The sequence below is a fragment of the Psammomys obesus genome, unplaced genomic scaffold (genome assembly GCF_907164565.1).
Source record: "Psammomys obesus unplaced genomic scaffold, mPsaObe1.curated_primary_1811, whole genome shotgun sequence".
NCBI classification, from domain to species: Eukaryota; Metazoa; Chordata; class Mammalia; order Rodentia; family Muridae; genus Psammomys; species Psammomys obesus.
This window is the reverse complement of record NW_026592586.1, coordinates 322,495-347,886: the sequence shown is the minus strand read 5'-3', so window position 1 is coordinate 347,886 and position 25,392 is coordinate 322,495. Positions and strand designations below refer to the sequence as shown.

The 25,392-nt window shown below is 41.9% G+C and overlaps 1 protein-coding gene across 6 annotated transcripts; it reads right to left on the bottom strand.

The window, feature by feature from the left end:
• Positions 1 to 1,840: 1,840 nt before the first annotated feature.
• Positions 1,841 to 19,582, bottom strand: Slc17a2 (solute carrier family 17 member 2). Of its 6 annotated transcripts, none has more exons than XM_055614467.1 (12): positions 19,499 to 19,582; positions 14,747 to 14,856; positions 12,762 to 12,970; positions 10,223 to 10,456; positions 10,051 to 10,138; positions 7,251 to 7,337; positions 5,473 to 5,591; positions 5,204 to 5,365; positions 4,615 to 4,747; positions 4,381 to 4,528; positions 3,502 to 3,626; positions 1,845 to 2,318 (listed from the first exon to the last, which is right to left on the bottom strand). In XM_055614467.1, exons 2-12 carry the CDS (start codon positions 14,772 to 14,774, stop codon positions 2,002 to 2,004), a joined length of 1,650 nt encoding a protein of 549 aa, XP_055470442.1. In that variant the 5' UTR covers positions 14,775 to 14,856; positions 19,499 to 19,582; the 3' UTR covers positions 1,845 to 2,001. The 6 variants fall into 6 exon arrangements, with proteins under 6 accessions (XP_055470445.1, XP_055470442.1, XP_055470446.1 ...); XM_055614471.1 differs by having other exon boundaries at positions 12,762 to 12,896; XM_055614469.1 differs by lacking the exon at positions 19,499 to 19,582 and adding an exon at positions 19,241 to 19,485.
• Between the last annotated feature and the right edge of the window lie 5,810 nt (positions 19,583 to 25,392).

Below are 25,392 nucleotides of genomic sequence, written 5' to 3'. Positions count from 1 at the left end.
ATCATATCTGCTGGAGAGGAAAGTTTCTTGATTCCATTGTATCAGAGTTGTAACACTATGCCAGCATCCTGAGTTTCTTGGACACATTTGAATCCATTCCTTAGAGTGTGAAGCTGAAGACTCTTTGACATCCAAATTCATTGTGTTAGGCTCTGCATATGCCATGCTCTACATTGTCTAAACTGTCATTCAGGAATGACTTTTTATAGTCCAGAGTGAGTGCAGAGTTATAGGTGAGGATGCTGTGCATTGAACTTCATGGCATTCAGCATCTCTTCTATGTCTTTGTCCTTACATTCATGGTTTGTTTGTTTGTTTAAATCATAGATGCCAAGGTGATGATGTTACATGTAGGTTTGTAAAGTTGGACCATTGGAGGTAATGTTAAGACTAGCTGGTACTTCCCAGAGTTGAAGAGTCACATATCAAAAGAGAGATGGCAAAGTGCTTGCTGGGCAAGCATGAGGACTTGACTTAGATTCCCTAGAAGCTGTAGAAAGCATGCCGAGCTTGGTGCCATGTGCTTTTAACCCCAGTGTGGGGAGGCAAAAGCTTGCAGATCTCTGGAATTCATTGACTAATCAGGCTGTTCTATTCTTTGACCTCTGGAACAATGAGAGATCCTGTCTGAAAACAAAAATAAAGATGGTGGGTGGTTCCCCACTAGCAACAGCTGAGGTTGTCCTCTGACCTTCACTTGGCCTGGTTTCAGGAAAGCAGCTGAGAAGCTGGTCCTGACAACAGGCACTGGCCATATTAGCACATAGGAGAGTGAGGAAAGAGCATCATGAGTTCAAGGATAGTTTCAGCTACATAGAGAGATCTTGTATCTCAATCTTTCTTCCCCATTAAAGTAACAAGACATGGCCACTATAGTTGAGCATGGTGGCACAAGCCTTTAATCCTAGCACTTGGAAGGCAAAGGCAGGCAGAGCTCTCTGAGTTTGAGGCTAGCTTGTCTACAAAGTGAGATACAGAGCAGCCAGGACTACACACAAAGAAATCATGCTTTGAAAAGACAAAACCAACCAACCAACAGACAAAAAGATATGGCCACTATGAAAGTGGTCTAACCCTGATCTGAAGATTCTCTTCCCCTGATGGTTCTAGTCCTGTGGTTGTTTTAAAATTCTGAATATGTTTTTTTAAAATATTTTTCTAGGGAAATTGAGGCAAAAATAGAATAAGCCATCTATGTGGAGGTACCTTAGAGGGTACATTTTACACATTGAGATCCCAAATCAAAGCCTGTGCTTTATTTTGTAGGTGAAGATGACTATTTGAAGAATATGAACTTTAACTGGTCTCTACCATCAGGATGAACTTCTCTTGAGTAATTTCTTCCCATGCCTCTCTCCAGCTCATTTTACCCTTAATAGTTTCTTCCCTGGTGTAAGTTATCCCTTCACGTAAGGGTGCTTTGTTTTCTCCTTTCCCTTTCACCATGTGACTAAACTCTCTGTTTTTTGAGGCGTCCACCTTGCCCTATCTGGTATTTATTCTGTATCTTTACCTGTGTTCCATTTTGACCTCATTCATTGAATCCTTTTCTCATCATTTTTCTGGTCACAACCTATAAGCAATTGTCAAGGATTCAAATATTGTTTCACCTATAGAAATAATTTTATTCCAGATAGCTTTAATGGACTGTTTAATCATAGCGTGTTTACCTTAACAGCATTTAACCGTATAAACACCCATGGTATTATAAATGGAAGAAAGTTAATTCTGTGATTAGAAGTTTCACTTCCGTCCTTTGCAGAGTTTTATAGCTTATAGGTACAATTCCTAGAATATCTTCTCTGTGTTCATAACAGTCTCCAGGAAGTTATTTATCAGATTATTTCAGATAGATTTTTATTCATATAATACTTTCCAAAGAGGAAAATTCAAAGGCAACTAGAATTGAATTCAAATTCTCTACCAATTATAAACCACAGTGGAGTGTTAAAAAAATCCCAGGGAGCCTAAAATGTAATGGCATCTGGGTTCCACCCCAGACTAACTCACTCTGAAGTATATCCTGGGAACATACTTTTGAAGCTCCTTTCGAAAAGCTAGCACCCAGCCAGAGTAGAGAGGTGCTGTGTCTAAGGTTAAGAGAACGAAGAAAGAATGGTGATAAGCAAAATATGTTAAAAAGTTAAGTGTCAGCACTTTATTTGGTCTCCAATCCAACATCCTCAAAGGCGGGTGAGAGTCCTTTCCTTGGCCCAGTTCTGGATTTCTGCTTGTCCAAATATGAGGTAAAAGATCAGACCGAACATGTTGACACCAGCAGACAGGAAAAACACATTCCTCCATCCTGATTCCGAATCCTGAACACAAAAAATATGCAGTGATTATTAATATTGTAAATTCCTTTGCCACCAATTATACAAGTCCCCCACTTTTCATATTGCAATGCTAACCACACATACACACAGGCACAAATTAGGGGGCAAATACAGAAAACACTTAGCATCTTGTCTGGTGAGAGGGGTCATGAAATTGTTGGAAACCAAATGACTCTAAAAAAGACATTGAGTCTTATCTTGGGGTAGCTATTTCTGCAAATAAAAACAAATTTAACAATATTGATGTTTTGTTCAGAAATCTGGATTTGAACAATTATGGAAGTGAAACTTTACAGTTATGCTTAAAATGCATCGTTAACATCTGTGCCTCTTGTTTAGTTTTTCGGCTGTTGAGTTTAATCAGTTTAGCTCCTTATGTGGCCCTCTCAATACAGTGTGAGCTACACTTGACCTGTCTGACTTTCCTGTCAGGCCAATCATAGCTAATTGTTAGCATTATCATCATCATAGTGAATTCTCACCCTGGACTCTAGGTCACCTACCCGTGCTGAAAACAAAACAAAGTGTTGCTTTTGCTTCTCTGGTTGACACTTCATAGTTCTTCCATCTGGCTTGATTCTTCCATCCCTGCCTTCTCTCTAGCTCACTAGTCCACAGCCGCAGGCTTGGAGCAAACCTCCCAGCCTGGGCTCCCTGAAATCTTGAAGCCATTCTCCTCTGTCTACAGTTGAACGTTCTTAAACTGACCATGGAATACTTAGTTTTCCCTCTTGTGAGGTCAAAACTGTCTAAAATTAATCTGATAGGACTCTTCATGATCTCTCTCTTCCCTCTGTCATCATCACTTACTAATTCTTGACACGTCTCATTTCCTCTCATCATAATGAAAACCTCTCTCGTTTATTTCATTGTGAGCCTGAGTCTTGTCTTTAATTGCTGAGCCATCTCTCCAGCCCCCGGTCACTCCTTCACCTCCTGGAAGTCATAGAAAAACTGTACCCAAGCATTTTCATCCAAACAGCTCACTTTCACAAAATGAATACCTATTCCCTTTGAAGAATTCGGCTTCCATTTTTTACTTTCCCTGGGAAGCATGGCATGCCACAGTCTGATTTTCACGAACTGAGTGTTCAAATCCATGCTTGCTTTCCAACCGTACCATTTTTCAGAGCACACTGTATATTTTCAATGCCTAAAACAATACCTGCTACTCGCAGATGTTCAATAACATGCCCAACCTGACTGATGAGGAATCCGGTGGTAGTAGAAGAGATGATTCCTGCAGTAAGCCCAAATCCCCTTGAGATGCCCATGAGGAAACTTGCATATCTGTGGAGAAGATGATTTTATGTAGAAACCCATCCATGACACAAGCAGTTGTTCAACCTTCATGAATCACATTTCTAATGGCCAGGTCACCTATCCTAGTGAGGTTTTTGTTACCCAAAGACATTCGAAGAGATGTCTTTGAAATCATCTGTCCCCTGAATCAATAGTTAGAATAACCATAGGATTAGTTTCTGTGGGAATTTTTTTTTTAAACACTGCTCAGTGCAGAAGGCAGTTTGCGTACCAGACCAGTATCAGCATCCAACCCTGAAGCTACACGGTATACCTTTAGACCCTGGCTCTGTCCTTGTGTGACCACGGATACAGCTCATATACACTTGCACTTTAGTCTCTTCTCCCTGAACTAGAGGGTCATAATAGGATCTACCTAAGGTATTTGTGTTGATGACATGTATTGATTTCTGAGACTGTGTTAGCAGAGGTCTGGCTCTGAGTGAGTAGTCTGTGTGTGGTGGCCGATATGATAAACACCCTGGAAATGTCCAAAACAGATGTCTGTGGCCCTTTCCCAAAACACACAGTCTAATCTCTTGTCGGGGAGCTTGAAAAACTTTCTCTACTCGGGAATGAGACACACGGTCGCGGCTGTGAACCAACATTTCTAGTCACCTGTCACTCCACTTTGATTTAGCCCACGCCAACAGCGGACAGGTTTTGCACACTGGCGTTGGCAGCTGAGATCTACCATCACCTGAGTGGTCTGATAAAGGCCAGCGACAAGCAAAGCCCTTACCTGGGGGCAACATCTAGGGTGTTGATGATGAACCCTGAGTCACACAAATTGCTGGTCCCAGGAATGAGTATCAGCAAAACAATGGTTGCTATGTAACTGGAAGTCACAAAGGGCAGGGCCACAGCACAGAGCGAGGGAAGGAGCAGCCCTGGAGAATGAAGACGCGGTCAAGAGGCTTCTCAAAGCACGCGCAGGAAGGGGAGTGGTTACCTGAATCCACACACCTATCCTTACCCAGGGATGAAAAGAGTTTTCGAACTGTGATTAAGCTGAGAAGATTCCTGGACAGAAGGAAATCTGCCATCTGACCTCCTAAAATTGTACAGCTTGAGGCAGCAATAAAAGGCAGGGAAGACAGAACCCCACTCTGAAAGAAGGAAATGTACAGAGAACATCACAGAGCGGCGCAGGGCGCCAGCATTTATCACACAGACTGATTTTAGCCTAACCTCCAACGTTCCGAGTTGTTCAAGGGAAACTAGCACCTTTGCCACGCTGGGAGAACATTGTCTTAGGAAAGAGAACCAACGCCTAAGAAAAGGGATGCCAGTTTCCGGGGAAAACTTCTGGACCAGTGGGCGTGGCGGAAGATTATATCGGTTAAGAACCCAGCTCCACCACGCAGTAGACGCAGGAGCTGCGAAACCCAAGGCAAATTATCTCACCTCGGAGTGTTCCAACTCCACTGTTGTGAAATGAGAATCATGGCACTGCCTCTGGCACCGTCACTGTGACGGCGAAGTGATTCTATACACGAGAATATAGCGGACAGCGCAGGACTACAGTCACCCTTGTCATAATCGGAGCAGAGGAGTGTACTCACATCTCTGATGTTAACGTGAAGCACTGTACTGATGTACGTCGGTAGGTACGTTATGATTATGGTGCATAGCCAGAAATGACTGAAAAAACCCATGAAAATGGCCCATAGGGGCAGGCATCTGACCATAGCCTTTATGGGGACGGATCTTCTGGGAGAGCTAGACTGAAAAGAACATCAAATCAACATCGGCACTAGAATAGGTCTTCCTAGAGACAGTGCCCTGCAGACCTCCCCATGGTCCATGGGTAGAGGGAGAGGGTGCAGGGTACCTGCTGAGCCAGAGAGGATGTGATGTGTTCCTTTTCCCTTGCACTTATGCACGGGTGATGAATGGGGTCATCATAAATCACCGTAAACCACAGGACACAGCAGACGCAGCCAATGCTACCTGGGAAGGTGGGGGAATGCAGTTACTTTTAAGGTAGATTCATATATTGGAAGAATACGGTTTCGTCTGAAATATCAAACCCTTTCTACCACACATATCAACCTGGCATTATTCCACCACACAGAACTAGACTTCCCAGTTCTTCGTTTCCACCCTATAGAGCTCCTTCTATCGAACCTTTTTAGATGCCAGCTCTCAAAAATAGTCTTGCTTTTCATCAGTGTCAGCATCTTGGAGGTCATGTGATCATGAATTAAATCACAGTACAGCCAAGGCTTAAGGACCCAGTGTCTATAGTTGTATGTGATCTTAACAGCCATTTCTTGGCACATTTATCATTGTCTTGTTTTGGTTTGTGTGGTCAGAACTGGAGAAAAAGCAGTTATGCATACATGAAACCACTTGCCACAAAAATCAGTCATTGTGCCACAGGAATATTCCTAATATGTTTGCAAGAGATTGCTATTTGTATTCAAACTCTAGATCCCTTAAAGAGTTCCAACAGGAGTAACTCCTCCATGCCTGGTTAACATATGTGAAACAAAATCTCACATTGTTAGTGAGAATGCTCCTTGAGCCAGGAATATGTTTAACCATACCATTAGACTAAAACAAAAGAACAAACTATAGGAAATCACCCCCTTATTGGGATTTTGCCATTTCAAAACATTTCTTATCTTCTTTGGCTTTTTTGAGACAGAGTTTCTCTGTGTAGTCCTGGCTGTCCTGGAATTCACTCTGTAGAGCAAGTGGGCCTCAATCTTAGAGAATTCTGCCTCACTCTGCCTCCAGAGTGCTGAGATTAAAGGATATCGGTGCCACCATTACCTGGCAAATTTCAAAAATATTATATGTTAAAAGATATTGTGAGGATTAATTGTTCTTTAAATACCTCCCTTATCATTGGATTAAGCTATTGTTTAATTCTATTTAGATATCTGTATAATAATAATATATTCTTAATAATAATATCTAAATAATATCTATGTCTATTTTTACTGGGAACTAATTCATATTCTGAATTCATATTCATATACTATGATTATCAAAGCAATCTGGAAAACATTGTATAATGGCTGCTTTAAGTATTTCACAGTTTTGTGAGGAGATGAGAAACACCATATAACCTGAAAGGGCAGTGCTGGTAAGAATCCTAGAGGGAAGACTGGACGAGCCTGATGGATAAGGTGCAGAAGATCCCCCGAAGGGAGGAACATCTGAATTAAGTTTTGCATAATTCATGTGTTAGAGAATAGGCTAAAGGCATATTGGATAAAGGTAACAATTATCACAAAACATGAAGGCATGCTGAAGGTGATTTCAATCAGCTTTGATGTCTTAACTGCACAGCATCATGAAGCCAGATGTGGTGGTAGAAATGCTGGGCAGGTACATGTTGTAGAAAGAAAAGGCTTTGTAACTGATTTCTCAAAAACTGGGATGTGGAGAGTGATCTTGTCTGTTCTGCTCATGTGGTTTGTCCAAACCACTGGGAATTATGAGACCAAGATACATGTACTATATTCAGAAAGATAGTGATCCTCAGCATTCTTTATCATTTTCCATTTAACAAAGGACGTGGGGAGAGGCTGAGTGATGTACGTCTTAAAATAAATGCCCGAGGAGTGGCAGTGTAGTGACGTAAGAGTAGTGACTCACCAAAGATGTAGAAGATAAAAGGCCAGCCCAGTGCCTGTGAGATTAGTCCCCCAACACAGAGGATGATGAAGGACCCAAATGCTGCCCCTAAAGAGAAGACAGAGAAAACCCCTCATGGAGATGGCAATGGCTAGAATGAGGACATTGTCCCTACGCTGATTTGGAATTATTGGGTGATGACAGGATTTATTCCTGTTCACTAGACTCTCCCAACACCGTGCGACACAACGAGCACTGTCATAAACAATAGTTTACTTCAGTAGCGGCTCCTGAACAGCAGTGTGGCCAACACTCGCTTCTCGGCTCATCATAGAAACTCTCTGCAAGTACAACTCACCATGGTGGATGTGAGGCGGGGTGCAGAAAAGTAAAGACTTCCCAAAATTAAAGAGGCACAGTCCCTGCCTTCAAAGAGATTTTGCCCTAATTGGTGAGAGAATATTGAGCAAAATTCACTATCACAAATGTATTCTAACCGGATTGCAATTGGACCCTGGTGTCCACACTGACAATAGCAACAGCCAGGCGTGGTGGTGTATCACCACAATTGCAGCACTCAGGAGTCTCAGGAAAAAGGATTGACATGAATTTGAGGCTTCTATGAACTTCATCAAGAGTAACAGGCCAGGCTGGAGAGATGGCTCAGAGGTTAAGAGCACTTGCTGTTCTTCCAAAGGTCCTGAGTTCAATTCCCAGCAACCACATGGTGGTTCACAACCATCTATGCTGTGATCTGGTGCTCTCTTTCTGGCTTACAGGCGCACATGCATGCAGAATACTATATACTGTATAAATAATAAATAAATAAACCTTTAAAAGAGATATGTAGCTTTAAGGCTAGCATAGTGGCACATGTTTAATCCCAGCACTGGTGAGGCAGAGGCTGAAGGGTCTCTGTCAAAAGAGAGTAACAGGCCAGCTATGGCTGTCTAGTAAAACCTTGTCTCAAATAAGCAACAAATAAACAAAACTGAACAATAATTACAGGTAAGTATCGTATAGATTCACAGTAGGAAATGCTTTTTATATAGCAACATCACCCATACTTAGCGTACGCAAACACTTGCACATACAGCCACTTGTACAAACCTCAGAAGGTTTTACGATTTAATAGTCATCTGTACAATGTCAAAGCAGTACGACCTCTCCTCTGCTCTCCTCTCCTCTCCTCTCCTCTCCTCTGCTCTCCTTCTTTCTCTCCTATTCCATCCTATTATATTGTATTGTATCGTATCATATTGTATCCTGTCCTGTCCTGTCCCGTCCCATCCCATCCCAACCTCTCCTAACCCGCCCTATCCTCTCCTTTATTCATCTTCACGTTTTAAATTCTAGGTTTTGCTCCCACTAAATTGATATCATTAAACAGTTGTATGTCTTTAATTTGAAAAGCGATATTGGAATGTAAATGTAATAATAAAATTATACTGTGCAATGGGAACAGGTAAAGTTAAATTACAAGCAAATGGAAGTGTGTGTGTGTGAAGAAGGCAGTAAATATCTAGGGTTTTGGTGATTTAAAGCTGTGAACCTGGGAGCAGAGGGCCATGGGGGAGTGACAACAGCAGTAGCCTTACTAGTGACCAGAGCCTTACTTGCAGAGGGAGTTGAGTGGACAGCCCGCTGGAACAAGATGCCTGAACATCTATCGGTGTAATAAGGAGGTGAGTCTTTATTCTGTAGTTGTAAAGGGGCTAACGGAAGGTACTCAAGCTGATGAGCCCCAGCAGCACAAAAGATAAATTTGTGTTGGTGGAAAGAGGAGAAATTCAGCCGGAGAAGAAAGGCTAGCTGGGAGTCATGACAGTGGTGACGGAGAAGCAGGCAGGGGAGTTTCTATGAGGGAGTAAGGCTGCAGGATGTGTCTTGCTCTGGACCCAGGAGTGAGGTGTTGATAGAACCTCAGTTCTGTCCTTTGCACTGGTATCCTCAGGTCTGCAAGCTGCTCTGAGGTTTCCCCCAACGACATTATAATGAAGTCATTGGAATTCAAAAGTCATAGTGACCCATCTTCCTGGTTTTTCAGTGACTCCTCAATACCAGCGTGACCAAATCTAAATACCTTAGTTTGTCACTGGCATTCCAGACCACGAGAATGCACTTGTGAAGACCCCAGTGAGAGACCACACATTGTGGAGGCTCTTTCTTGCATTATGTTCAAGAACATGTGCTCTCGGCTCAAATTGTGACTCTACCACCTACTGTTTGTGTTTGGTCCATTTACTTAATCTCTACATACACTAACCCCCTTCTCTGGAAAATAAAAGCACAAAAATAGCACATACATCAGGGAGTGATATGGATTACTTAGCTCAGAATGGTAGAGTGCTGTGGATACTTCATCTTCCAGTTGATTTTGCTCTTGGCCTCTCTGAGTTCTTATTTTGTTCTCCAATATTTTCTTGAAATATGACTATAAAGTCATGTTTTTCCACTTATGCTTTTTTTTTTCTTGAGACAGAGTCTTACACTATTATGTAAACTGACTTCAAACTCACAATCCTTCTGCCTCTGCCTTCCAAGTGTTGGGATGACAAGGCAGAGCCTCTGGTGACCAGCTTCATTTCTACCTTTTATAAAGCTCAAAATTTTTTTCCCATGATGCTAGGTTGACAGACCTAGGTCACAGTGCTGGTCCCTGCTTCTGAGCCTGATGCTTTACAGCACACATGTATAGTTCTCTTTTGTTATGTAATTGTCTTATGTTGGCCTATGTTTTTCTTGGCTGTTGAAATAAATCGTTTGAGTCACAGAAGGACAGAGCAAATAACAACCCTCTGGCATACACACACGTCCTCACCTGAGCCTGCAATGCTGGTGAGCTTGCTCCGTTCAAGTGGAGGAGCCCACTTCGCCCAAATTGTAAACTGACCGGTCCACGCCATTCCCTGCAACAAAGTCATTAAGATCTTTTTTGTTTTGCGGATGCTGGAAATCTGTAACCCACTCAGTCTGAGAAAATATCTGGATACCTGGGCCATCCCCTGGACTGTGCGAATGATGATGACCAAAATCACCCCAAAGTTAGCAGCCAGTGGAGTAAACAGCGTGAGCAGGGATGAGACCAGCAAACCAGCACCAAGTATCTGCTTTGCTCCAAATATCCCCGCCAAGTAGCCACTTGGTATTAACGTCAGTATGATTCCATAGCTGATGGAGCTAAAGATGATGCCCTGAGTTTCTGTGCTCCACTGATAAACAGCAGCCTGCAAAAGAAAAGGGGAGAGTAGGAGAATCCTCTTTTCTAAGAAGTCCTGATTTGAAAATTTATTTTATACTCAAAGTTGTTCTGTGTTCAAGAGATTCTATTATAAAAATATTTATTTTGCTTTAGGCTTTTTTTCTCAGATTTTTACCTAATTTATTATGTCATTTTATTTTATTGTATTTTTACAAATAACCAACTCTGTCCCTAATTTGTTTCCCTTGAGAGGAGGAACAATTCAAAATGTAAGAATAAAGATAAAGATACATGAAGGATGCCTTGGCTGCTAAGGATACTCTGCTGCTCTAGCAGAGGACTCAGATTCCATTCCCAGAACCCACAAGTGGCTCACAGTTGTCTGTAACTCTAGATCCAGTGGATATAACATAGTTTTGTTTTTTTTTTTTTTTTTTTTTGGCTTCTGTGGACATATGTGAAGGGCACATATGTGGAGGACACACGTACATACATGCTGACAAACATTGATACACAGAAAAATAAAAAATTAAAAAAAATTTAAAAAAAAAGATAATCGATCACATTGATGAGTAGATGAAAACAGCAGCAGCCACTGCAGGGTGGCGTATGTGTTCAAGAGCTTCTTTTGAAACTTGAGTGCCACTGGCTCGCTCTCATTGAATAAAGTGAACACAACTTTGCTGATTTCTTATCAAAATTAACCTCTGGTTGAAAAAAAAACCACAACAAGTTCAGTTGTTATGTATAGTCTGGTCTGCCTAGAAGAACCAAGTTATTAAGATAGACATTAGGAGCCGAGCATGGTGGCACACGCCTTTCATGGCAGCACTCAAGGAGTTAGAGGCAAGTAGACCACTGGTCTACAAAGAGGCCAGCCTGGTCTACAAAGCAAGTCCAGGACATCCAAGTCTACACAGAGAAACCCTGTCTCGAGACACGCCCCCAGCCCAAAATATACATTATGAGTGAGTAAATTATTTTGACATAACGCAATACATTGATAGTCTCTAGATATTTAGATCTGGACTCATAAACTATATCACCAAAGAATATAAAACGAGAAATATTTTATTCACTTAAGGTAACTCTTACCAGCCAGGCATTGGTGAAACCTGCCTTTAACCCCAGCACTAAGGAGGCAAAGGCAGGCAAATTTCCATGAGTTCGAGGCCAGCTTTGTCTACGTGGCAAGTACCAGGGCAGCCAGGGCTACATAGAGGGGCCCTCTTTCAAAACATAAACAACAACAAAAGATTACTATAATTCAGAGTATATGACTCATATTAAAATTAACCTTTGAGGATGGACATAAACAGAAGAGAACATTAGGAGCACTTTCAAGCCGTCTTTTGAAAAATGCCTGCTATTCGTGAGAAGAGAGCGAGGAAATGAATTCCCACCGGGTAAAAGGCAAAAGTAGACTTGCAGCATCTAAGGTATAAACTGCTCCCATACTGACAGTGACAGGGACTGGCTCAGAGCAGGCATTGGTGCGTGGGTGTGTGCTGAGGAGGAAACGCAGGCTCTGGTGGAACTCAGTGTCCAGACACGTCAGTCTCAGGTGCCCTGAGTTCCCGAGCACAGGAGAGTAAATGAGCAGGGGAGTTATAATGCCATCATGACTCATGAATACCAGGGATGGCATTAGGAAAGTGTAATAAGTGGCAGGTTCAAGGAGGCTTGCAAAAAATAGGGTCTCTTGATGACTCTTATGCAAACATGCAGTGAACTCGTGCGTGATAAAGGTACTATGTAACGCGTTGATTTTGAGGGAGTTGGTAAACATGGTGGCTTGTGAAAAGAACCACACATATATAACCTCGACAGAAATGCTGGGAAGGAATTTAAATAGATGACAAACCGCCTTACTCAGCCAGAGCCGGGGAGCTGCTGACTGGAGAAGAGTGGAGACTGATTCTCCGCCAGGCCGGAATCATAAGCATTTCTATTCATCTTAGAGAATCTGGAGAGCTATAAATAACTTAAAAAAAAAAAATTATGAAAGCTGCAGGGGGATCAACAGAATCGGGTAACCCAGAAGGGTTCCCTAGACAATAACCAGCTTTTCTCTGTAGATACCCAAGTAGTTTATTTTTCCTATTTTTAAATTGTTTATATTTTTCTTACAGTTCCTTTGTAATGTTACTTCAGTGAAAGAGTATTACTAACACAGACTCAAGCAATGCCGCAAAAATCATGTCAGTCTTTTTCAGTTTACAATTGAATTCTAGACCCTGCAGAGACAAGCCTGAGCCTCCCTTTCCTGTTCTTCCTTTTTGCCACTGTTATTTTCTCTCAACACACAGTCTTTTCTCCACCACACTCACCCGGGTGCTAAAGTCCTTGACGCCTCTGCTCTGGTTACTGGGGTCTATCCAAGGCCCCTCGCTGTGTGCATTAGCTGGGTCCTGATGCTGTGTGCTGTTCACCATGGCGATCATGGCAATGCTCAGACTCACACGCTGCGTTATCATGGTGAAGTTGGAGAAGTGCATGATGAGAGCCAGCGCATAGCGTATTGAGCAGAAACCTGACCCTAGGCAGTACACAGAGTTACACAGTGAACACCCTAACGGGAACCTCTCCTCTCCACTTCTTCCACAGTTAAATCTGAAGGAACTCCAGATGACACCACTCGATACCATTTTATCTTTTTTTTTTTTTTTTTTTTTTTTTTTTTTTTTTTTTTTTTTTTTTTTGCTTTCTTTTCATCCTTTTTGTTTGTTTCTTTTTTATCCTGGGGATTGAATTCAGGCTTTGCATGTACTTATCAAGCAAGCAGTCTATCACTGAGCTTCAGTCTCAGCCCTTTTTAGGATGCCTTCAAGACTGGTCTTGTTAAGTTGCCCAGATTGACTTTGAAATTACTTTGTAGCCCAAGAAGACCTTGAACTTGCCATCTCTCCTGCCTCAGCCTTTCATGATGCTGGAACTACAGACCAGTTGTCATCAGACCCAGCTAATCCCGATGCCCTCTTTTCACCAAAATATTTTCTCCAAACTCTTTTGCCATAGTATTTTTGTTGACTTTAATACAATGAGCATGACGAGTTTAGGATCTTGCAAATCTTAGAGGTGTGGGGACAGTTGCTGATTAAAAGAAAAACCTTAATGTAGGGATCTCATGCTACATTGCTCTAAAATAAGAGATGGGGGAAGACAATGGCAGAGCCAACCATGAATGCCAGCTCTCATCATTGCAAGGAGGTGGTCCATCTCATTTAACACATTCATTTCTCATGGAGCTTGTGAGATTTTTACATTGACAGCTGCCTTTCAGAGGTATCACTTCCCTGTCTGAGAATTCTCCTTTGAACAGAGGAATAACATTCTTCTCCTTTTTCATTCTGAACTTTCTCCCCTACTATCCCACTTTTCTTGCTCTTCTTTTCATTGAGACCAGGTCTTAATTTGTTATCCAAACTAGCTTGGAATTCATAGGCCCAAGTGCCACCCCCAGTTCAGCCTCTTAAACATCTGGGACTGCAGGTGTTCACCAGCACGCCCAGATGGGAGCTGATACTTCACAGCACTATGAGAACTTTATTGACTCCTTCCTTCACCCTCCATGTATTGCTAGACCTTGCCTTTGTGGTTCTTCAGCTTTTCAAACAAATATGTAGAAGCAATTTTACTGAACTTATAGGTAAAGTGATACAGAGTAGTTTTTGGTGGAGTTGTAACACTTTATGCATTCAACCTACTTCCAATGTATATATGTGTATAGTGCATGTACTGACATTCTGTATCTGTTCCCAACAAAATAGAGCAATGGGCCAATATCAGAAGGACTTCCATGTGACTAGAGGGTTAGGCTTTTCCCCCCTGCATATGTGGAAAACTGTGACTTGTGGGACACAAACAGGATCTGTAAAGAAACATAAAAATAAATGGAAGAAATCTCCATGAAACCTCAGGGGTAGAACTAGTTGCCTGCAAATGAATTATTTCAATATCAATTTGAGTTGCCAACCTCAGAGGAAGTGGCCACACATGTGGCAAATATGTTCCATGGGTATCTATGCCTAAGCTGACTGCCTTAAAATCACTTGTTCAAAACTCATCTAGTTCCTTAGATATGGGATTTATTGATCATTTGGTTCAATTTTTGCAAAACTAACACATTGTGTCTCCTAGCAAGAGAACAGCAAATGGCACCTTGGGATTGAGGCCGGGTCTGATATTACACTAAGAGCATCCAGAGGAGCAAGATAATGAAAAAGCAGAGGAAGGACAGCAGGCCTGGGTGACGAAGCTGGAGCCAAGCACTGAGTCTTCTATAACTACCTGTAAACAAGGACAGTGGCCTTACCTTTCACAGTGGTAGGCTTCTCATCCATTTTGCTTCTCCAGAGAATGATGTGCACTTTGTGGCGGAGTTTCCCTCTGCCCCAAATCACTGTCACCACGACAGGCTTTGACCTATGAAAAGAACATCATACAAGAAATGACACACAGCCTTCTGCCAATGCTGTCTGCTCTAGGGATCAGGACGAGGTGGGCATTTGCTGTTTGTTTTGCTTCAGGACTTCCACATTCTGGCCCTCAGAGATTCTGACTATGCTTTCAGTGGACTATGTTTTATGAGGAAATGTAACCGTAAATCCTTAGAGCAAATTGTTTGAATTCTATAACCAGTCATTTTTGCATCTGTTTAATAAGCTTGCTTTCTGAGTGGTGCTATAAAACTGAAAGAAGGAAGTTGCAAAGGCTTTACCAAACCACAGAGAACCATGCAATGCTAGGATATATTATTATAGCAGACCATAAAATAGGACTGTCAAGCCAAAGAGCTGAAGAAGGTTTCAAAGCAGACTTTGCTGAGCTTTCTTTTCCTTTTTCCTTTTTCTGTTTTTGGTTCCCTCTGGACAAGAAGTGTTCTGTGGCATCTTCTTTGAAGATGCTGCCTGGACCTTCACGTGTTGTGATGGTCAGTGTTAATGGTCAACTTGGTAGAACCTAGAATCACTTGAGAGATGGGCCTATGGGTTCCCTTGTATGAGAGTTTCTTATGTTAATGGAGATAAGAAGAATCATCCAATGTGGGTAGTACCATTCCATAGGCAGGGGACCCTGGACTGCATAAGAGTAGAAAAAGAGACGAGCACTAGCATCCATGCATGCATTACTCCCTTCTTCCGACTAAGGGCAGATGTAATATAAGCAGCTGTTTGCAGTTCCTGAAGCCTTGACTTTCCTTCCATAATTAAAAAATTCTTTACTACACATAAAATGAGCATTTTTTTGAGCTGACAATATCTTTAAAACATCTATAAAATTAGGCTGAATGGAAGGTTTCTGCTGTAATAATAAATTAATTTAGTTACTTTGGAAAGCAAATAAAATTTATGGCCCCAAACATGGACATGTTTAATTTCAGTATTTGTATCTCTTTGGGAAGGATATTAAACATTTGCTTCTTTTAGGGAAGAATCCACATTCTAAAAATGTTCTAAATTATATCCATTTTAGACTGTATATTCCATGACTGTTAAAACCATCTGCATCATATTTATGCTTCATAACTCAGGATTTTGTACTTTCTAAATCTAAATTTAAAGAGATATTCCCACACTCCTAAAACTTCACATAATCTGTGGCCTCAGACAGAGGATCATAATGGAAGACATAGATAAGGAATTTTATTCCAAATGTCTATTATAATTTTTATATATAAAAAAAGAATGTTGGAGACACAGAAATCACACAGTAGAGGTCCAGAGGTTCAGTTCTGATGGCTTCTTATCCTGGATTTTGTTAAAACAATGTTTTTAAATCTATGAAGATCATATCAAGGAAGCACTTGTACTGAGGGAAGGATGATGTGACCCTCATGCAGAGAAATGAATTTACACACGTGCAACCGTGGCTGTTCCCAAGGGACAGACTCTGGGAGTTGCTTTAACTTTATTGTTTATTATTTTTCACAATTATGATGTCTTACGTGCAGGTGTGTGTGTGTGTGTGTGTGTGTGTGTGTGTGTGTGTGTGTTCATGTATATGCAGGTTGTGTGCATGTATGTGAGGTGGATGTGGGAGCCAGAGGTCAGACTCACATGTCATTCTCCAAGAGTTAGGGTGTCACCAGGATCTGGGTTTGCAAACTGGGGAAGGCTGGCTAACCACAAGCCTCAGGGCTCCTTCTGTCCCTACCTCTTTACCATGAGGATGACAAGCACATGCACCAAGCCTTTGTTTTGTGTGTAGAAGCTGGGGTTTGAACCTAGGTCTCCCGATTGTACAGCAATCATTTTACAGATTGAGCTATCTCACCAACTCAGCCGTGTCTTTTTAAAAAGGTTGGCAGATAACTAATACATGGAAGGAACCAAATTTATTTATAAATAACTATTAGACATCTATGTTTTTAAGATATTCTTGTTATTTTTTCTTTTTCTTTCTTTCTTTTTTTTTCCTTTGAGACAGTCACTATGTGGCTCAGGCTGAACTTCTGATCTCCTGTTTTAGCCTCCTGAAAGCTGAGATTAACTGAAACTTTATTGTATCACAACGGACCCACACGCACACGTGGGCTCACTACAGATGTTGGCTGGTTGCTCTGACCAATTTAGAGAGACTTCCAAGTCTCACTAAATCTGGATGATGCCAGGATTCGGTCCACAGCTCTACACACAACTTTAGAAAAAAAGGACACAGATCTTTTGCTCCAGGTATGCATTTCACTGGTGATAAAACTTGTGCAGAAGATTGGGAAGTTGCCTCATCCTTACAGTTCACAGAGTCAGTGCCTGCTCTCCCAAAGGCCAGACTGCTTGTTTTTCTATTAGTACAGCCTCCTTTTACTTTCTTAGCAGCTTAAACTTAAATTTAAAAAACAACAGCTAGCTTCATTTTGACGTATTCTAAATTTTAATCATTTGTTCCCAGAGGAAATTTGATGATAAGTAGTTCAAGTTGAATTTTGATTTGAATATTAAAGAAAAATGCTCTAATTATCTCTTGTTGTTTCTGTTAGTGGAAGCTATTCTGCCCATTCTGTTTTAGTCTAAGGCAAGGGAATGAACAGTCCTAAGAGCCTTATTGTTTCCCCCAAGGAATGACCTAGAATCTCATGCATGCCAGCCAAGCATTTTGCCTCTCAGCTACATTCCACCATCACTGGGGTTGGGGTGGGGAAAGGGAGGTGTGTGTGTGGGGGCGTAGTCATACAGCTTCTACTGCATTCAAGTATTACTTCGAATTTTGTCTACTAGCTTTCCATTATTTTGTTTTCATAAGACAAATGTAAAGATTGGCCATTCGAAAGTTTAGTTTTCCTGTGACATAATAATGAAAATCACGCTTCTAAAACAATCACTAGGGCTCATGAAGTCACAGGTCATTAGTATGATTGATGATGACAGTAGAATTATCCTGAGGGTAGCTGTAAACTATTGAAGTCATGTAAATTTTCAAAGACCTTCTCATTCAGGAAATGACAGTGAATCTTAATAAAAGTTGCAGGTAGACCTATAAACACTGAAGTGAGATTAAGTTAAGGAAAAATTTATATTTAAAAAGGGTTGCAGCAGTTCAGGCTGTGTTTAGGGGGAAACTATAATACAGACATTATGGTTATGCATAAGGAAGACATGATATGTATATTTTGAGGGGGATGGGAATATAGACATGGTTGCATAAGTGGCTTCCTCCTATGCTTCTTAGTCTACAATTCATTATTTTGTCGCAATGGTGTTTCTAGTCCTCTTTGTATTCCTCTAACAACTTGCTTATCTTGCATAATTTTGTTGGCCCAGTCTCTTGGTTTATTCAGAGCAAATGTTGCATATTACTCAAATATCAGGAGCTTCCATAAGTTCAGAGCCCAAGTTCCCACTCTGTGCAAACCGTAGCAAGTTTCATAAACTCTCAGAGCCGTAATTGTTTTAGAGGGGAAGAGGGGACAGTAGTACCTCATGGGACTGTTTGCATGAGAACAAAACTATGAGGTGTGCATGGGCTGCTGCAAGGAGTTCCACCTTGTCGAATGTCGTTGATATTAATAACAGCAGTAACAGCCACTGTGTCCCCACTCAGCTCATGTTAGACCGTCTCAGATCCATGAACAAATATAGGCATATAGCAGATAGCAATATTTTGATAAAATAGTTGGTTGTAAACTTTCTTTTTAAAGTAAGCTCTTCTGCCTTGGATAAGGAGGGTGCTTAACATGACACAGATCAAAAAGAATCTGAGAAACATACTCCCCTGAGTCTAAGAAACTGGTAGTCTGGAAATAAAAAGAGCTATTCCGTGTATTAATAGGTCACTCAACCAATGTTACTGTAAGTTAAGTCATGGGAAAAAAAAAAAAAAGATGTTCTATATCCAGAAGTGGAAAATTAAAATTCCGGAAGTCAGGGCTACGCTGAAACGCACACTTCAACCATAGCGCGGTCCTCAGGGGCTCACGGTTCAGGAGTAGCCTTGTGCGGTTCTCCTTGTAAGTCAGGAACTGTGTGTTCTAGTCAGTTTTCCCACTGGGTAAGACAAGAGAGTTGTCCATCCTTACTGAATCCTGTCTGCTATGGCCCCCACTCATAACAGGTACTTACCATAGTCTACTCGGGAACCCCTTAACCGGACAAAGGCAGCAAGCCTTCTAGAAACATTCATTTGTCATGATTTTCATCTTACTCAGACTTCTCCCTATCTCCTTTTCTTGAGAGGCAAGATCAAGTATATTGAAACTGGAAAAGACTCATTAACAGCAGTCCCAAAGCCAAACCTTGTCAGTTCTGGTTCAGCATTTCATTCCACAGTGAAAGCCAACTGGGCACATCTACACACCACAGCCAACACTCACAGGTTCCTCTGGCTGGTGACCACTGTCCACTCTTGGCCCTTGGCACCAGTCGCTTCCCAAGTCTTAGAATCTTGATTGGATAGTTATTTTGTAAGAAAGCCTCTTCTTGGAACCAGATACCATTCCCAAATGGAGGTCCTCAGGCTGCAGTTGGTGTGGTTTTGAGTTCTTATAAAATTACTTCCTCCCTTGAATACATCTCTGACAGCTCAGTAATTAACATCCCACTTAAGAGAAGAAAAAAAAAAAAAAACTTACCTTCACCATTAAACTTTGTGTTTTAAGCTCTAGACTAAAAAGCTAGCTTAAAAAAAAAAAGAGGCGTTCCTGTCCCTTCTCCACTTCACAGGGAAACACAGTGAGTCACGTGGGAAGGGGACACTACCAGGTTTGACCCTGTGCTCTCCGGACAGGGAAACTGTCTGGATTTGGCTTGGCTGCTTAATTTTTAACTTCGCTTTCTAAAGTTCTCACTGACCTAGTGAATATCTCAAATTTGTCACTATGTTTTTCTGCTTCGAACTATGCACACAGCCGTTCAGTCAACAAGCCAGGGCTGGACCTGAAAGAGGAAAGTGCTATGGAATGGAAGCAGAAGCTGGGCTCCTGAGCCTGGATCTCTGAGGTCATCTGCACCTTCACCCCTAGGGAAAGAGGGGACAATATTACCCCATGGGACTGTTCGCATGAAACAGAAGTATGAGGTATTCCTGGGCCACTGCAAGTTCCACATTGTCAAATGTCACTGACATGAACAAGAGCAGTAACAGCCACCATGTCCCCACTCAGCCCATGGTAGACCATCTCAGATCCATGGATAACTACATGAGCATATAGCAAGTAAGGACATTTTGATAAAATGTGCCTGCATCAGCTAGGTGTGATGGGACACGCCTTTAATCCCAGCACTCAGAAAGGCAGAGGCAGATCCTCTGTGAGTTTGAAGCCAGCCTGATTTACAAAGTGAGTACAGGACAGCCAAGGCTACACAGAGAAACCCTGTCTTGAAAGGAAAAAAAAAAGAAGAAAAGGAAAGAAAGAAAGAAAGAAAGAAAGAAAGAAAGAAAGAAAGAAAGAAAGAAAGAAAGAAAGAGAGAGAGAGGGAGGGAGGGAAGGAGGGAGGGAGGAAGGAAGGAAGGAAGGAAGGAAAGAAAGGTCTGTGTCTGCAGACCAAGCTCTCCACCTGTTAGAACTGACTTCTGCATTAAGAAACAGGGATTGGGATGTTCCCAACGACAAATGAGAGGAAATCTGTCTGCTGACAGATAAATGGCCTTAGGAGACGGCCGAGGGAGCCAGGCCATCAGCTGGACTCTCCCCTTGCCTCTGGTGCCCAAGGTGAATCTGTGAACTGTGGCTCTGAGAAGGCCCTGCTCCCCATCTTCTTTTGCTCTGTGTCCTCCTGATATGCTTTTGCTTGGCTCTTGACTCCTGGGTTTGTTTTGCGACTTTTAGGTTTTGGGATGTGAATGGTAATAGATCTTTTTGTTTCGTCTTGTCCCTCCTAAAACAAGGACCTGCCTCCTCTGCTTTTAATCACCCTAGTTGAGCTCTGATCCCAGTCCTATCTTCATAGTCCTCCAAAGGGCCTATACTACACAGACTCTTAGCCAGTCTGATTAGCCTCTATTAATTTTCTTAATTAAAAAATTCAAACCATATTAATTTTCTTATTTTTATTTGTGTGTGTGCCTGTATGAATGTATGGCATGTGTGGGTACCCAAGGAAGCCTGGAAGCCCCTGAAACTGGAGTTACAGGTACCTCTGAGGAGCCCTCATGAGGGTTCTGGAAACCAAACTCAGTAATCCAGAAGAGCAGAGTGCGCTCTTAACCACTGAGGCATCTGTTGTGTGGCACTTCCTGGGGGAGCCATGAACAAAGATCCGCTCACTTAGAGAGGGAACAAAGGACGCACCAAAGTAACGATGCCACCGAAGTCCAACTTGGCAAATTACTGAGTTTTAGTTTGGTTGCTAACAGGAATATAGGTGAGGAGGTTGTTTATGAGAGCTGCGACACCAATAGCCAAGCGCAGAATAGGTGATAGCTTACCAAAACCAGAAACCTGGAAAGCACTGAATGGGTACCTCAGCTGGTCTAATATATTATATTCTATATATAATAAGCATATATATATATGTGTTTAGAGAGTAGGACCTAATGTACTGGTTAAGTTTCAGGGACTTCCTGAAGCCTTTGAATTGTTTACTTCCTGGGTTGAAGGAGGTTCCCTGTAGTATGGAATGTTCACTTCTCTTTGAATGTCCTCCATCTCAAGGAACTTTCCTCAAGGTGGATGTTCATCTGGCAGGGCTACGCAACACCCTCTCTCCAGCTTCCATAAATTTCCTATTAGTACTATATTAAATCAGTTACAAATTTGGGGTTTTTGAACCTGACTCAAACTCCTCATCCACACTGTGGTTTTGCACATAACACACTGATAAATAAACTCAGTGCGGTGCACATTTAAACCATTCAGACTTTGGGAGTCTGAGGCAGGAGGATTTCAAGTTCAAGGCTTGATTGAGCTACATAGTGAAACCTAGGGATGTAGCTCATTTACGGTGTGCTTGCTTAATTGGCAGGGTGCCTCCACTGTAGTCTCCAGCATTACGGGGGAAAGTTGACTGTCTTCCATCTGCAACATTCGCAAACATCAAGAGCAATAGAACAGAACTAGTGACGTCTTAAAAATGCAGGTTTCTCTTAACAACTGTCCCTAATGAAAGAACTTTCACAGCAATGCTTTTTAATTCTTCTCAGGCTTGGAACTTCCCAGACATGCTGCTTATTTTCCGAGAATAGCATTTGTTTGGTGTGTGGCCCATTATCCAGAAAGCACAAAGTCCACTGCATGATGCTGTGCACAGACAGACTCCTAGGATGAAGGGTAATGAATGCAGGCCACACAATCTTGCACAAGATAGTAGGAGAAAGCAAACAAGGACCCCTGCCAACATACAAGTGTCAGAGGAAGGCTTCTTGGAGGAGGTGGTGGGGCTGTGGCTGGCTTCACAGGCTGCAGGAATAAACACCAGGGGGGAAGGACTGCCCATGTCTCCTCACAGCTGGGTGTTAAACTGCAAAACCACCAGGGGGATTTGGTAAGCTGGTTTAAAACATGATAATTCTTTTCAAGAAATTGATTGCCTTTTCCCAATAGCAGAAATAGACTTCCCAGAACAAAAATAGAAAAGTATTTTGTTGCAATGTTTCCTGTAACAAAAACTGTAAAACTTTCAAGAATTACTAGAACAAGAACAGCATGACTTAAAGGGAAACAACAACAGTAAACAATTAAAGGACATAGGCAAACTCTGTCTGTGAACTGTGACAGTGTGAATGATCAATGTCCGCTCTGTGGTCAAATGTTTGGATATTTGATCACCAGTTGGTGGTGCTGTTTGGGGAGGCTTAGGAAATGTGGCGTTATTGGAAGAAGTGTGTCACTGGGGGTTCAGGTTTTACTATCAAAGCCTTGTGTCATTCCCAGCAAGCTCTCCGCTGCATGCTTGAGTTTGAGGTGTGAGCTCTCAGCTCTCAACTTCCAACCCTAGCTAAGCATTTCTTCTGTCTGCTGTCATGCTGTCCCCACCTCTATAGACCATAACCATCTAGGATTGTAAGAGCAAATAAACTATTTCTTCTATATTTACCTTGGTCATGTGTTTTATCACAGTATAGACACGCAACTAAGACAAGAGACAAATACCATATTCTTAGATGGAAAACTTTCACATTACAAAATATTAACTCTCCCTAAATGAGTAAATCACTGAATAAACAATTCAGCGGCTACTGGATTAGAAGAAAGGAAAACAGAAAGACATGATAGAAGGACATGAAAACATGATAGCCTAATGTCCCCAATGGAGACAGAGTGAGTGACACATGTAAAAGAGGCACTGTGAGGGGCTCATCTCACCCAAGGAGGGATGAGCCACATCTGTCATGTGAAGTTGATGCTTTTACATAAGTATAGTGGATTTTTTTTTTAAATCTTGTTTATTATGTCGCTCAACCTATTTTCAGAGTGCCTCAGCACTGGAATGCTATAAGAACAAGTATGTGCCACTATACCCAGCGAATGCAATGTATTTCTAAATAAATAGAACAAATAGTACGTGCATATAAAGGGTCTAATTGTTTCTAAATGTTCTTCCAGAAGGTGTGTATGTGTGTGTGTGTGTATGTGTTTGTACATTATTACATGAGGCAGATTAACTGGTTCCTTTTGTAACTAGTAAATTTTTTTTTCTTCAGTTAGCAGACTAAGCACTAAAGGCAAGGCAGCTCAGTGGGTAGAGTGCTGTGCTAGAGCAGTGGAGAAAAAACTGGAAGAATGTACTCAGCATGCAAACAGAGATAAATGGCAAACTGAAATTGAGGGTCAGAGGCAGTAGACAGAGAGTTCAGTGCACCACTGATGGGTGGGCCCACAAGCAGAGGAGAGAAATAGTTGAAAAGAAAATAGCTAAAAATTGTGTAGAACCAAGCACATGAGTTTCTTAAATCATGAGTGATTGCATGTCCTGGGCAGGAGACACAGATGGCTCTGGCTTCACTTCTGCTCTATTTCATTTTGTTGGGCTGTCCCTTCATTGATCCTTCCATTTTCTGGACAAAAAGCTTTTTCCTTGTGTTATTTCTCCATGACAGCTTTTAACTGTCTCTCATTACCATGGCGTTCAAGTCAGAGAGCTGATTTTTCCTTCGTGGACTTCACCTTGCATTGGCTTTCTCTTGTTCTTGACATTTGGGACCTGAGATGCTAAGGGCAGTGCTTGGGATGTGAGCTGAGCAAGAGGCTTGTGTCTAAAGAGATCAGATACAGTCACTCATGGCTTTTCCAGTGTGGCGCAGACAAGGACACAGGGACGGAGGCTCCATCCACAGTTCTTGCGGGCCTAAACTTTTAGAAATGCTTAGTGATCTCTTGCTAAAATCTCCATGGAATATCTTCATATCATGTAGAGCTTTTGTAACTTTTCCCTCTGCTATGTCCTCATTCTTACTTGTGTCAAGTTGGTCTTGGCTTGGGAGCAAGAGTCAGGCTTAACTGTGACTCTCATGTGTAATTTCCCAGTTGTGCTCATTCTTCAGCCTGAGATGTGTGTTCAAACGTGTCTGCAAGACATTGTTACACAATTATATGCCCTCCCAATGGGAAATCACTCCACTCACAGATTAATAAAAGAAAAGGCTCTTTAATACTGCATGTTCTTGCTAATCCACAAAAGGGAACCAGCCTCAAACATAAAAATCCACTAGTTTATACAGACTATGGGCTTACACAGTCCATATACACTGTCATTCTTAAACCTCCCTTTAGTCCTGGTCCCAGGTTATACTTTGAACAACTTAAAGAGACAGAAGTCTGGCCACTTGGACAGATGGAAGATTTGTACAACAAAGACATTGCCAGGATTATTTCTGAAGCACACCAGTGTTGTTTTTCGCCCAGGTTCATCCTGCCCATCCACTTGGCAGAATTATGCTTCTCCTGATAAGAGCACAGGGGGCTTAACAGCAAATCAGGACTTAATGGTGACTGTTGTCCTGTGCTGCCTCCCTGTGCAGAAGAAGCATGTCCTCTAACACGGGCGAGGGTCTAGTGGCTGGTTGTAAGCCAGACTTTTCTCCTTTTGTTAAAGGAACAGGGCCCAACTGGAGGCCAATCCTGATGAACAAGCATTAGCAGAAACGTTTTCCCAGCAACCCTAACAACAACCTAAACTTCAATTATGGCACAAACTTTTCTTTCTAGTAGTTTTTAACAGGCCTGGTTAGCACGCTGCTTATTTCCCAGTCATGTTGGAGGAAGCATCCATTAGTGAAACTCTACTTTATGTAACTTGACGTGTCCTAAGAGAGTTATTGTAAATTCTTTTTTAGCATCAATTTTTCTTCATGTTCCTGCTCCATCACTCCTCCTGGTGGGAGCTATTAAATTGCAGCTCCACTTTAAAATTCGGTGTCACAAATGGCTGAGAAACAAGGCCAATATCCTTCATCATCAGGGAAATGCAAATTGAAAAACTTCTTTGAGATTTCCTCTTCTATCAATTATAATGGCCAAGATCAATAAAGCAAGTGGCTGCTTATGCTGGCAAGGATGAGCAGGAAAGGGAACACTTATCCACTGTG

Bases quoted from the DNA above. Each gene is read 5' to 3' on its own strand.
- Slc17a2 (XM_055614467.1), bottom strand. From the start codon at position 14,774: ATGGATGAGAAGCCTACCACTGTGAAAG. The intron at 10,457-12,761 runs GTGAGTGTGGTG...TTTCTTTTGCAG, and splicing joins TCAAGGACTTTAGCACCCGG to GCTGCTGTTTATCAGTGGAG. The intron at 5,592-7,250 runs GTGAGTCACTAC...CCACCTTCCCAG, and splicing joins TTTTATCTTCTACATCTTTG to GTAGCATTGGCTGCGTCTGC.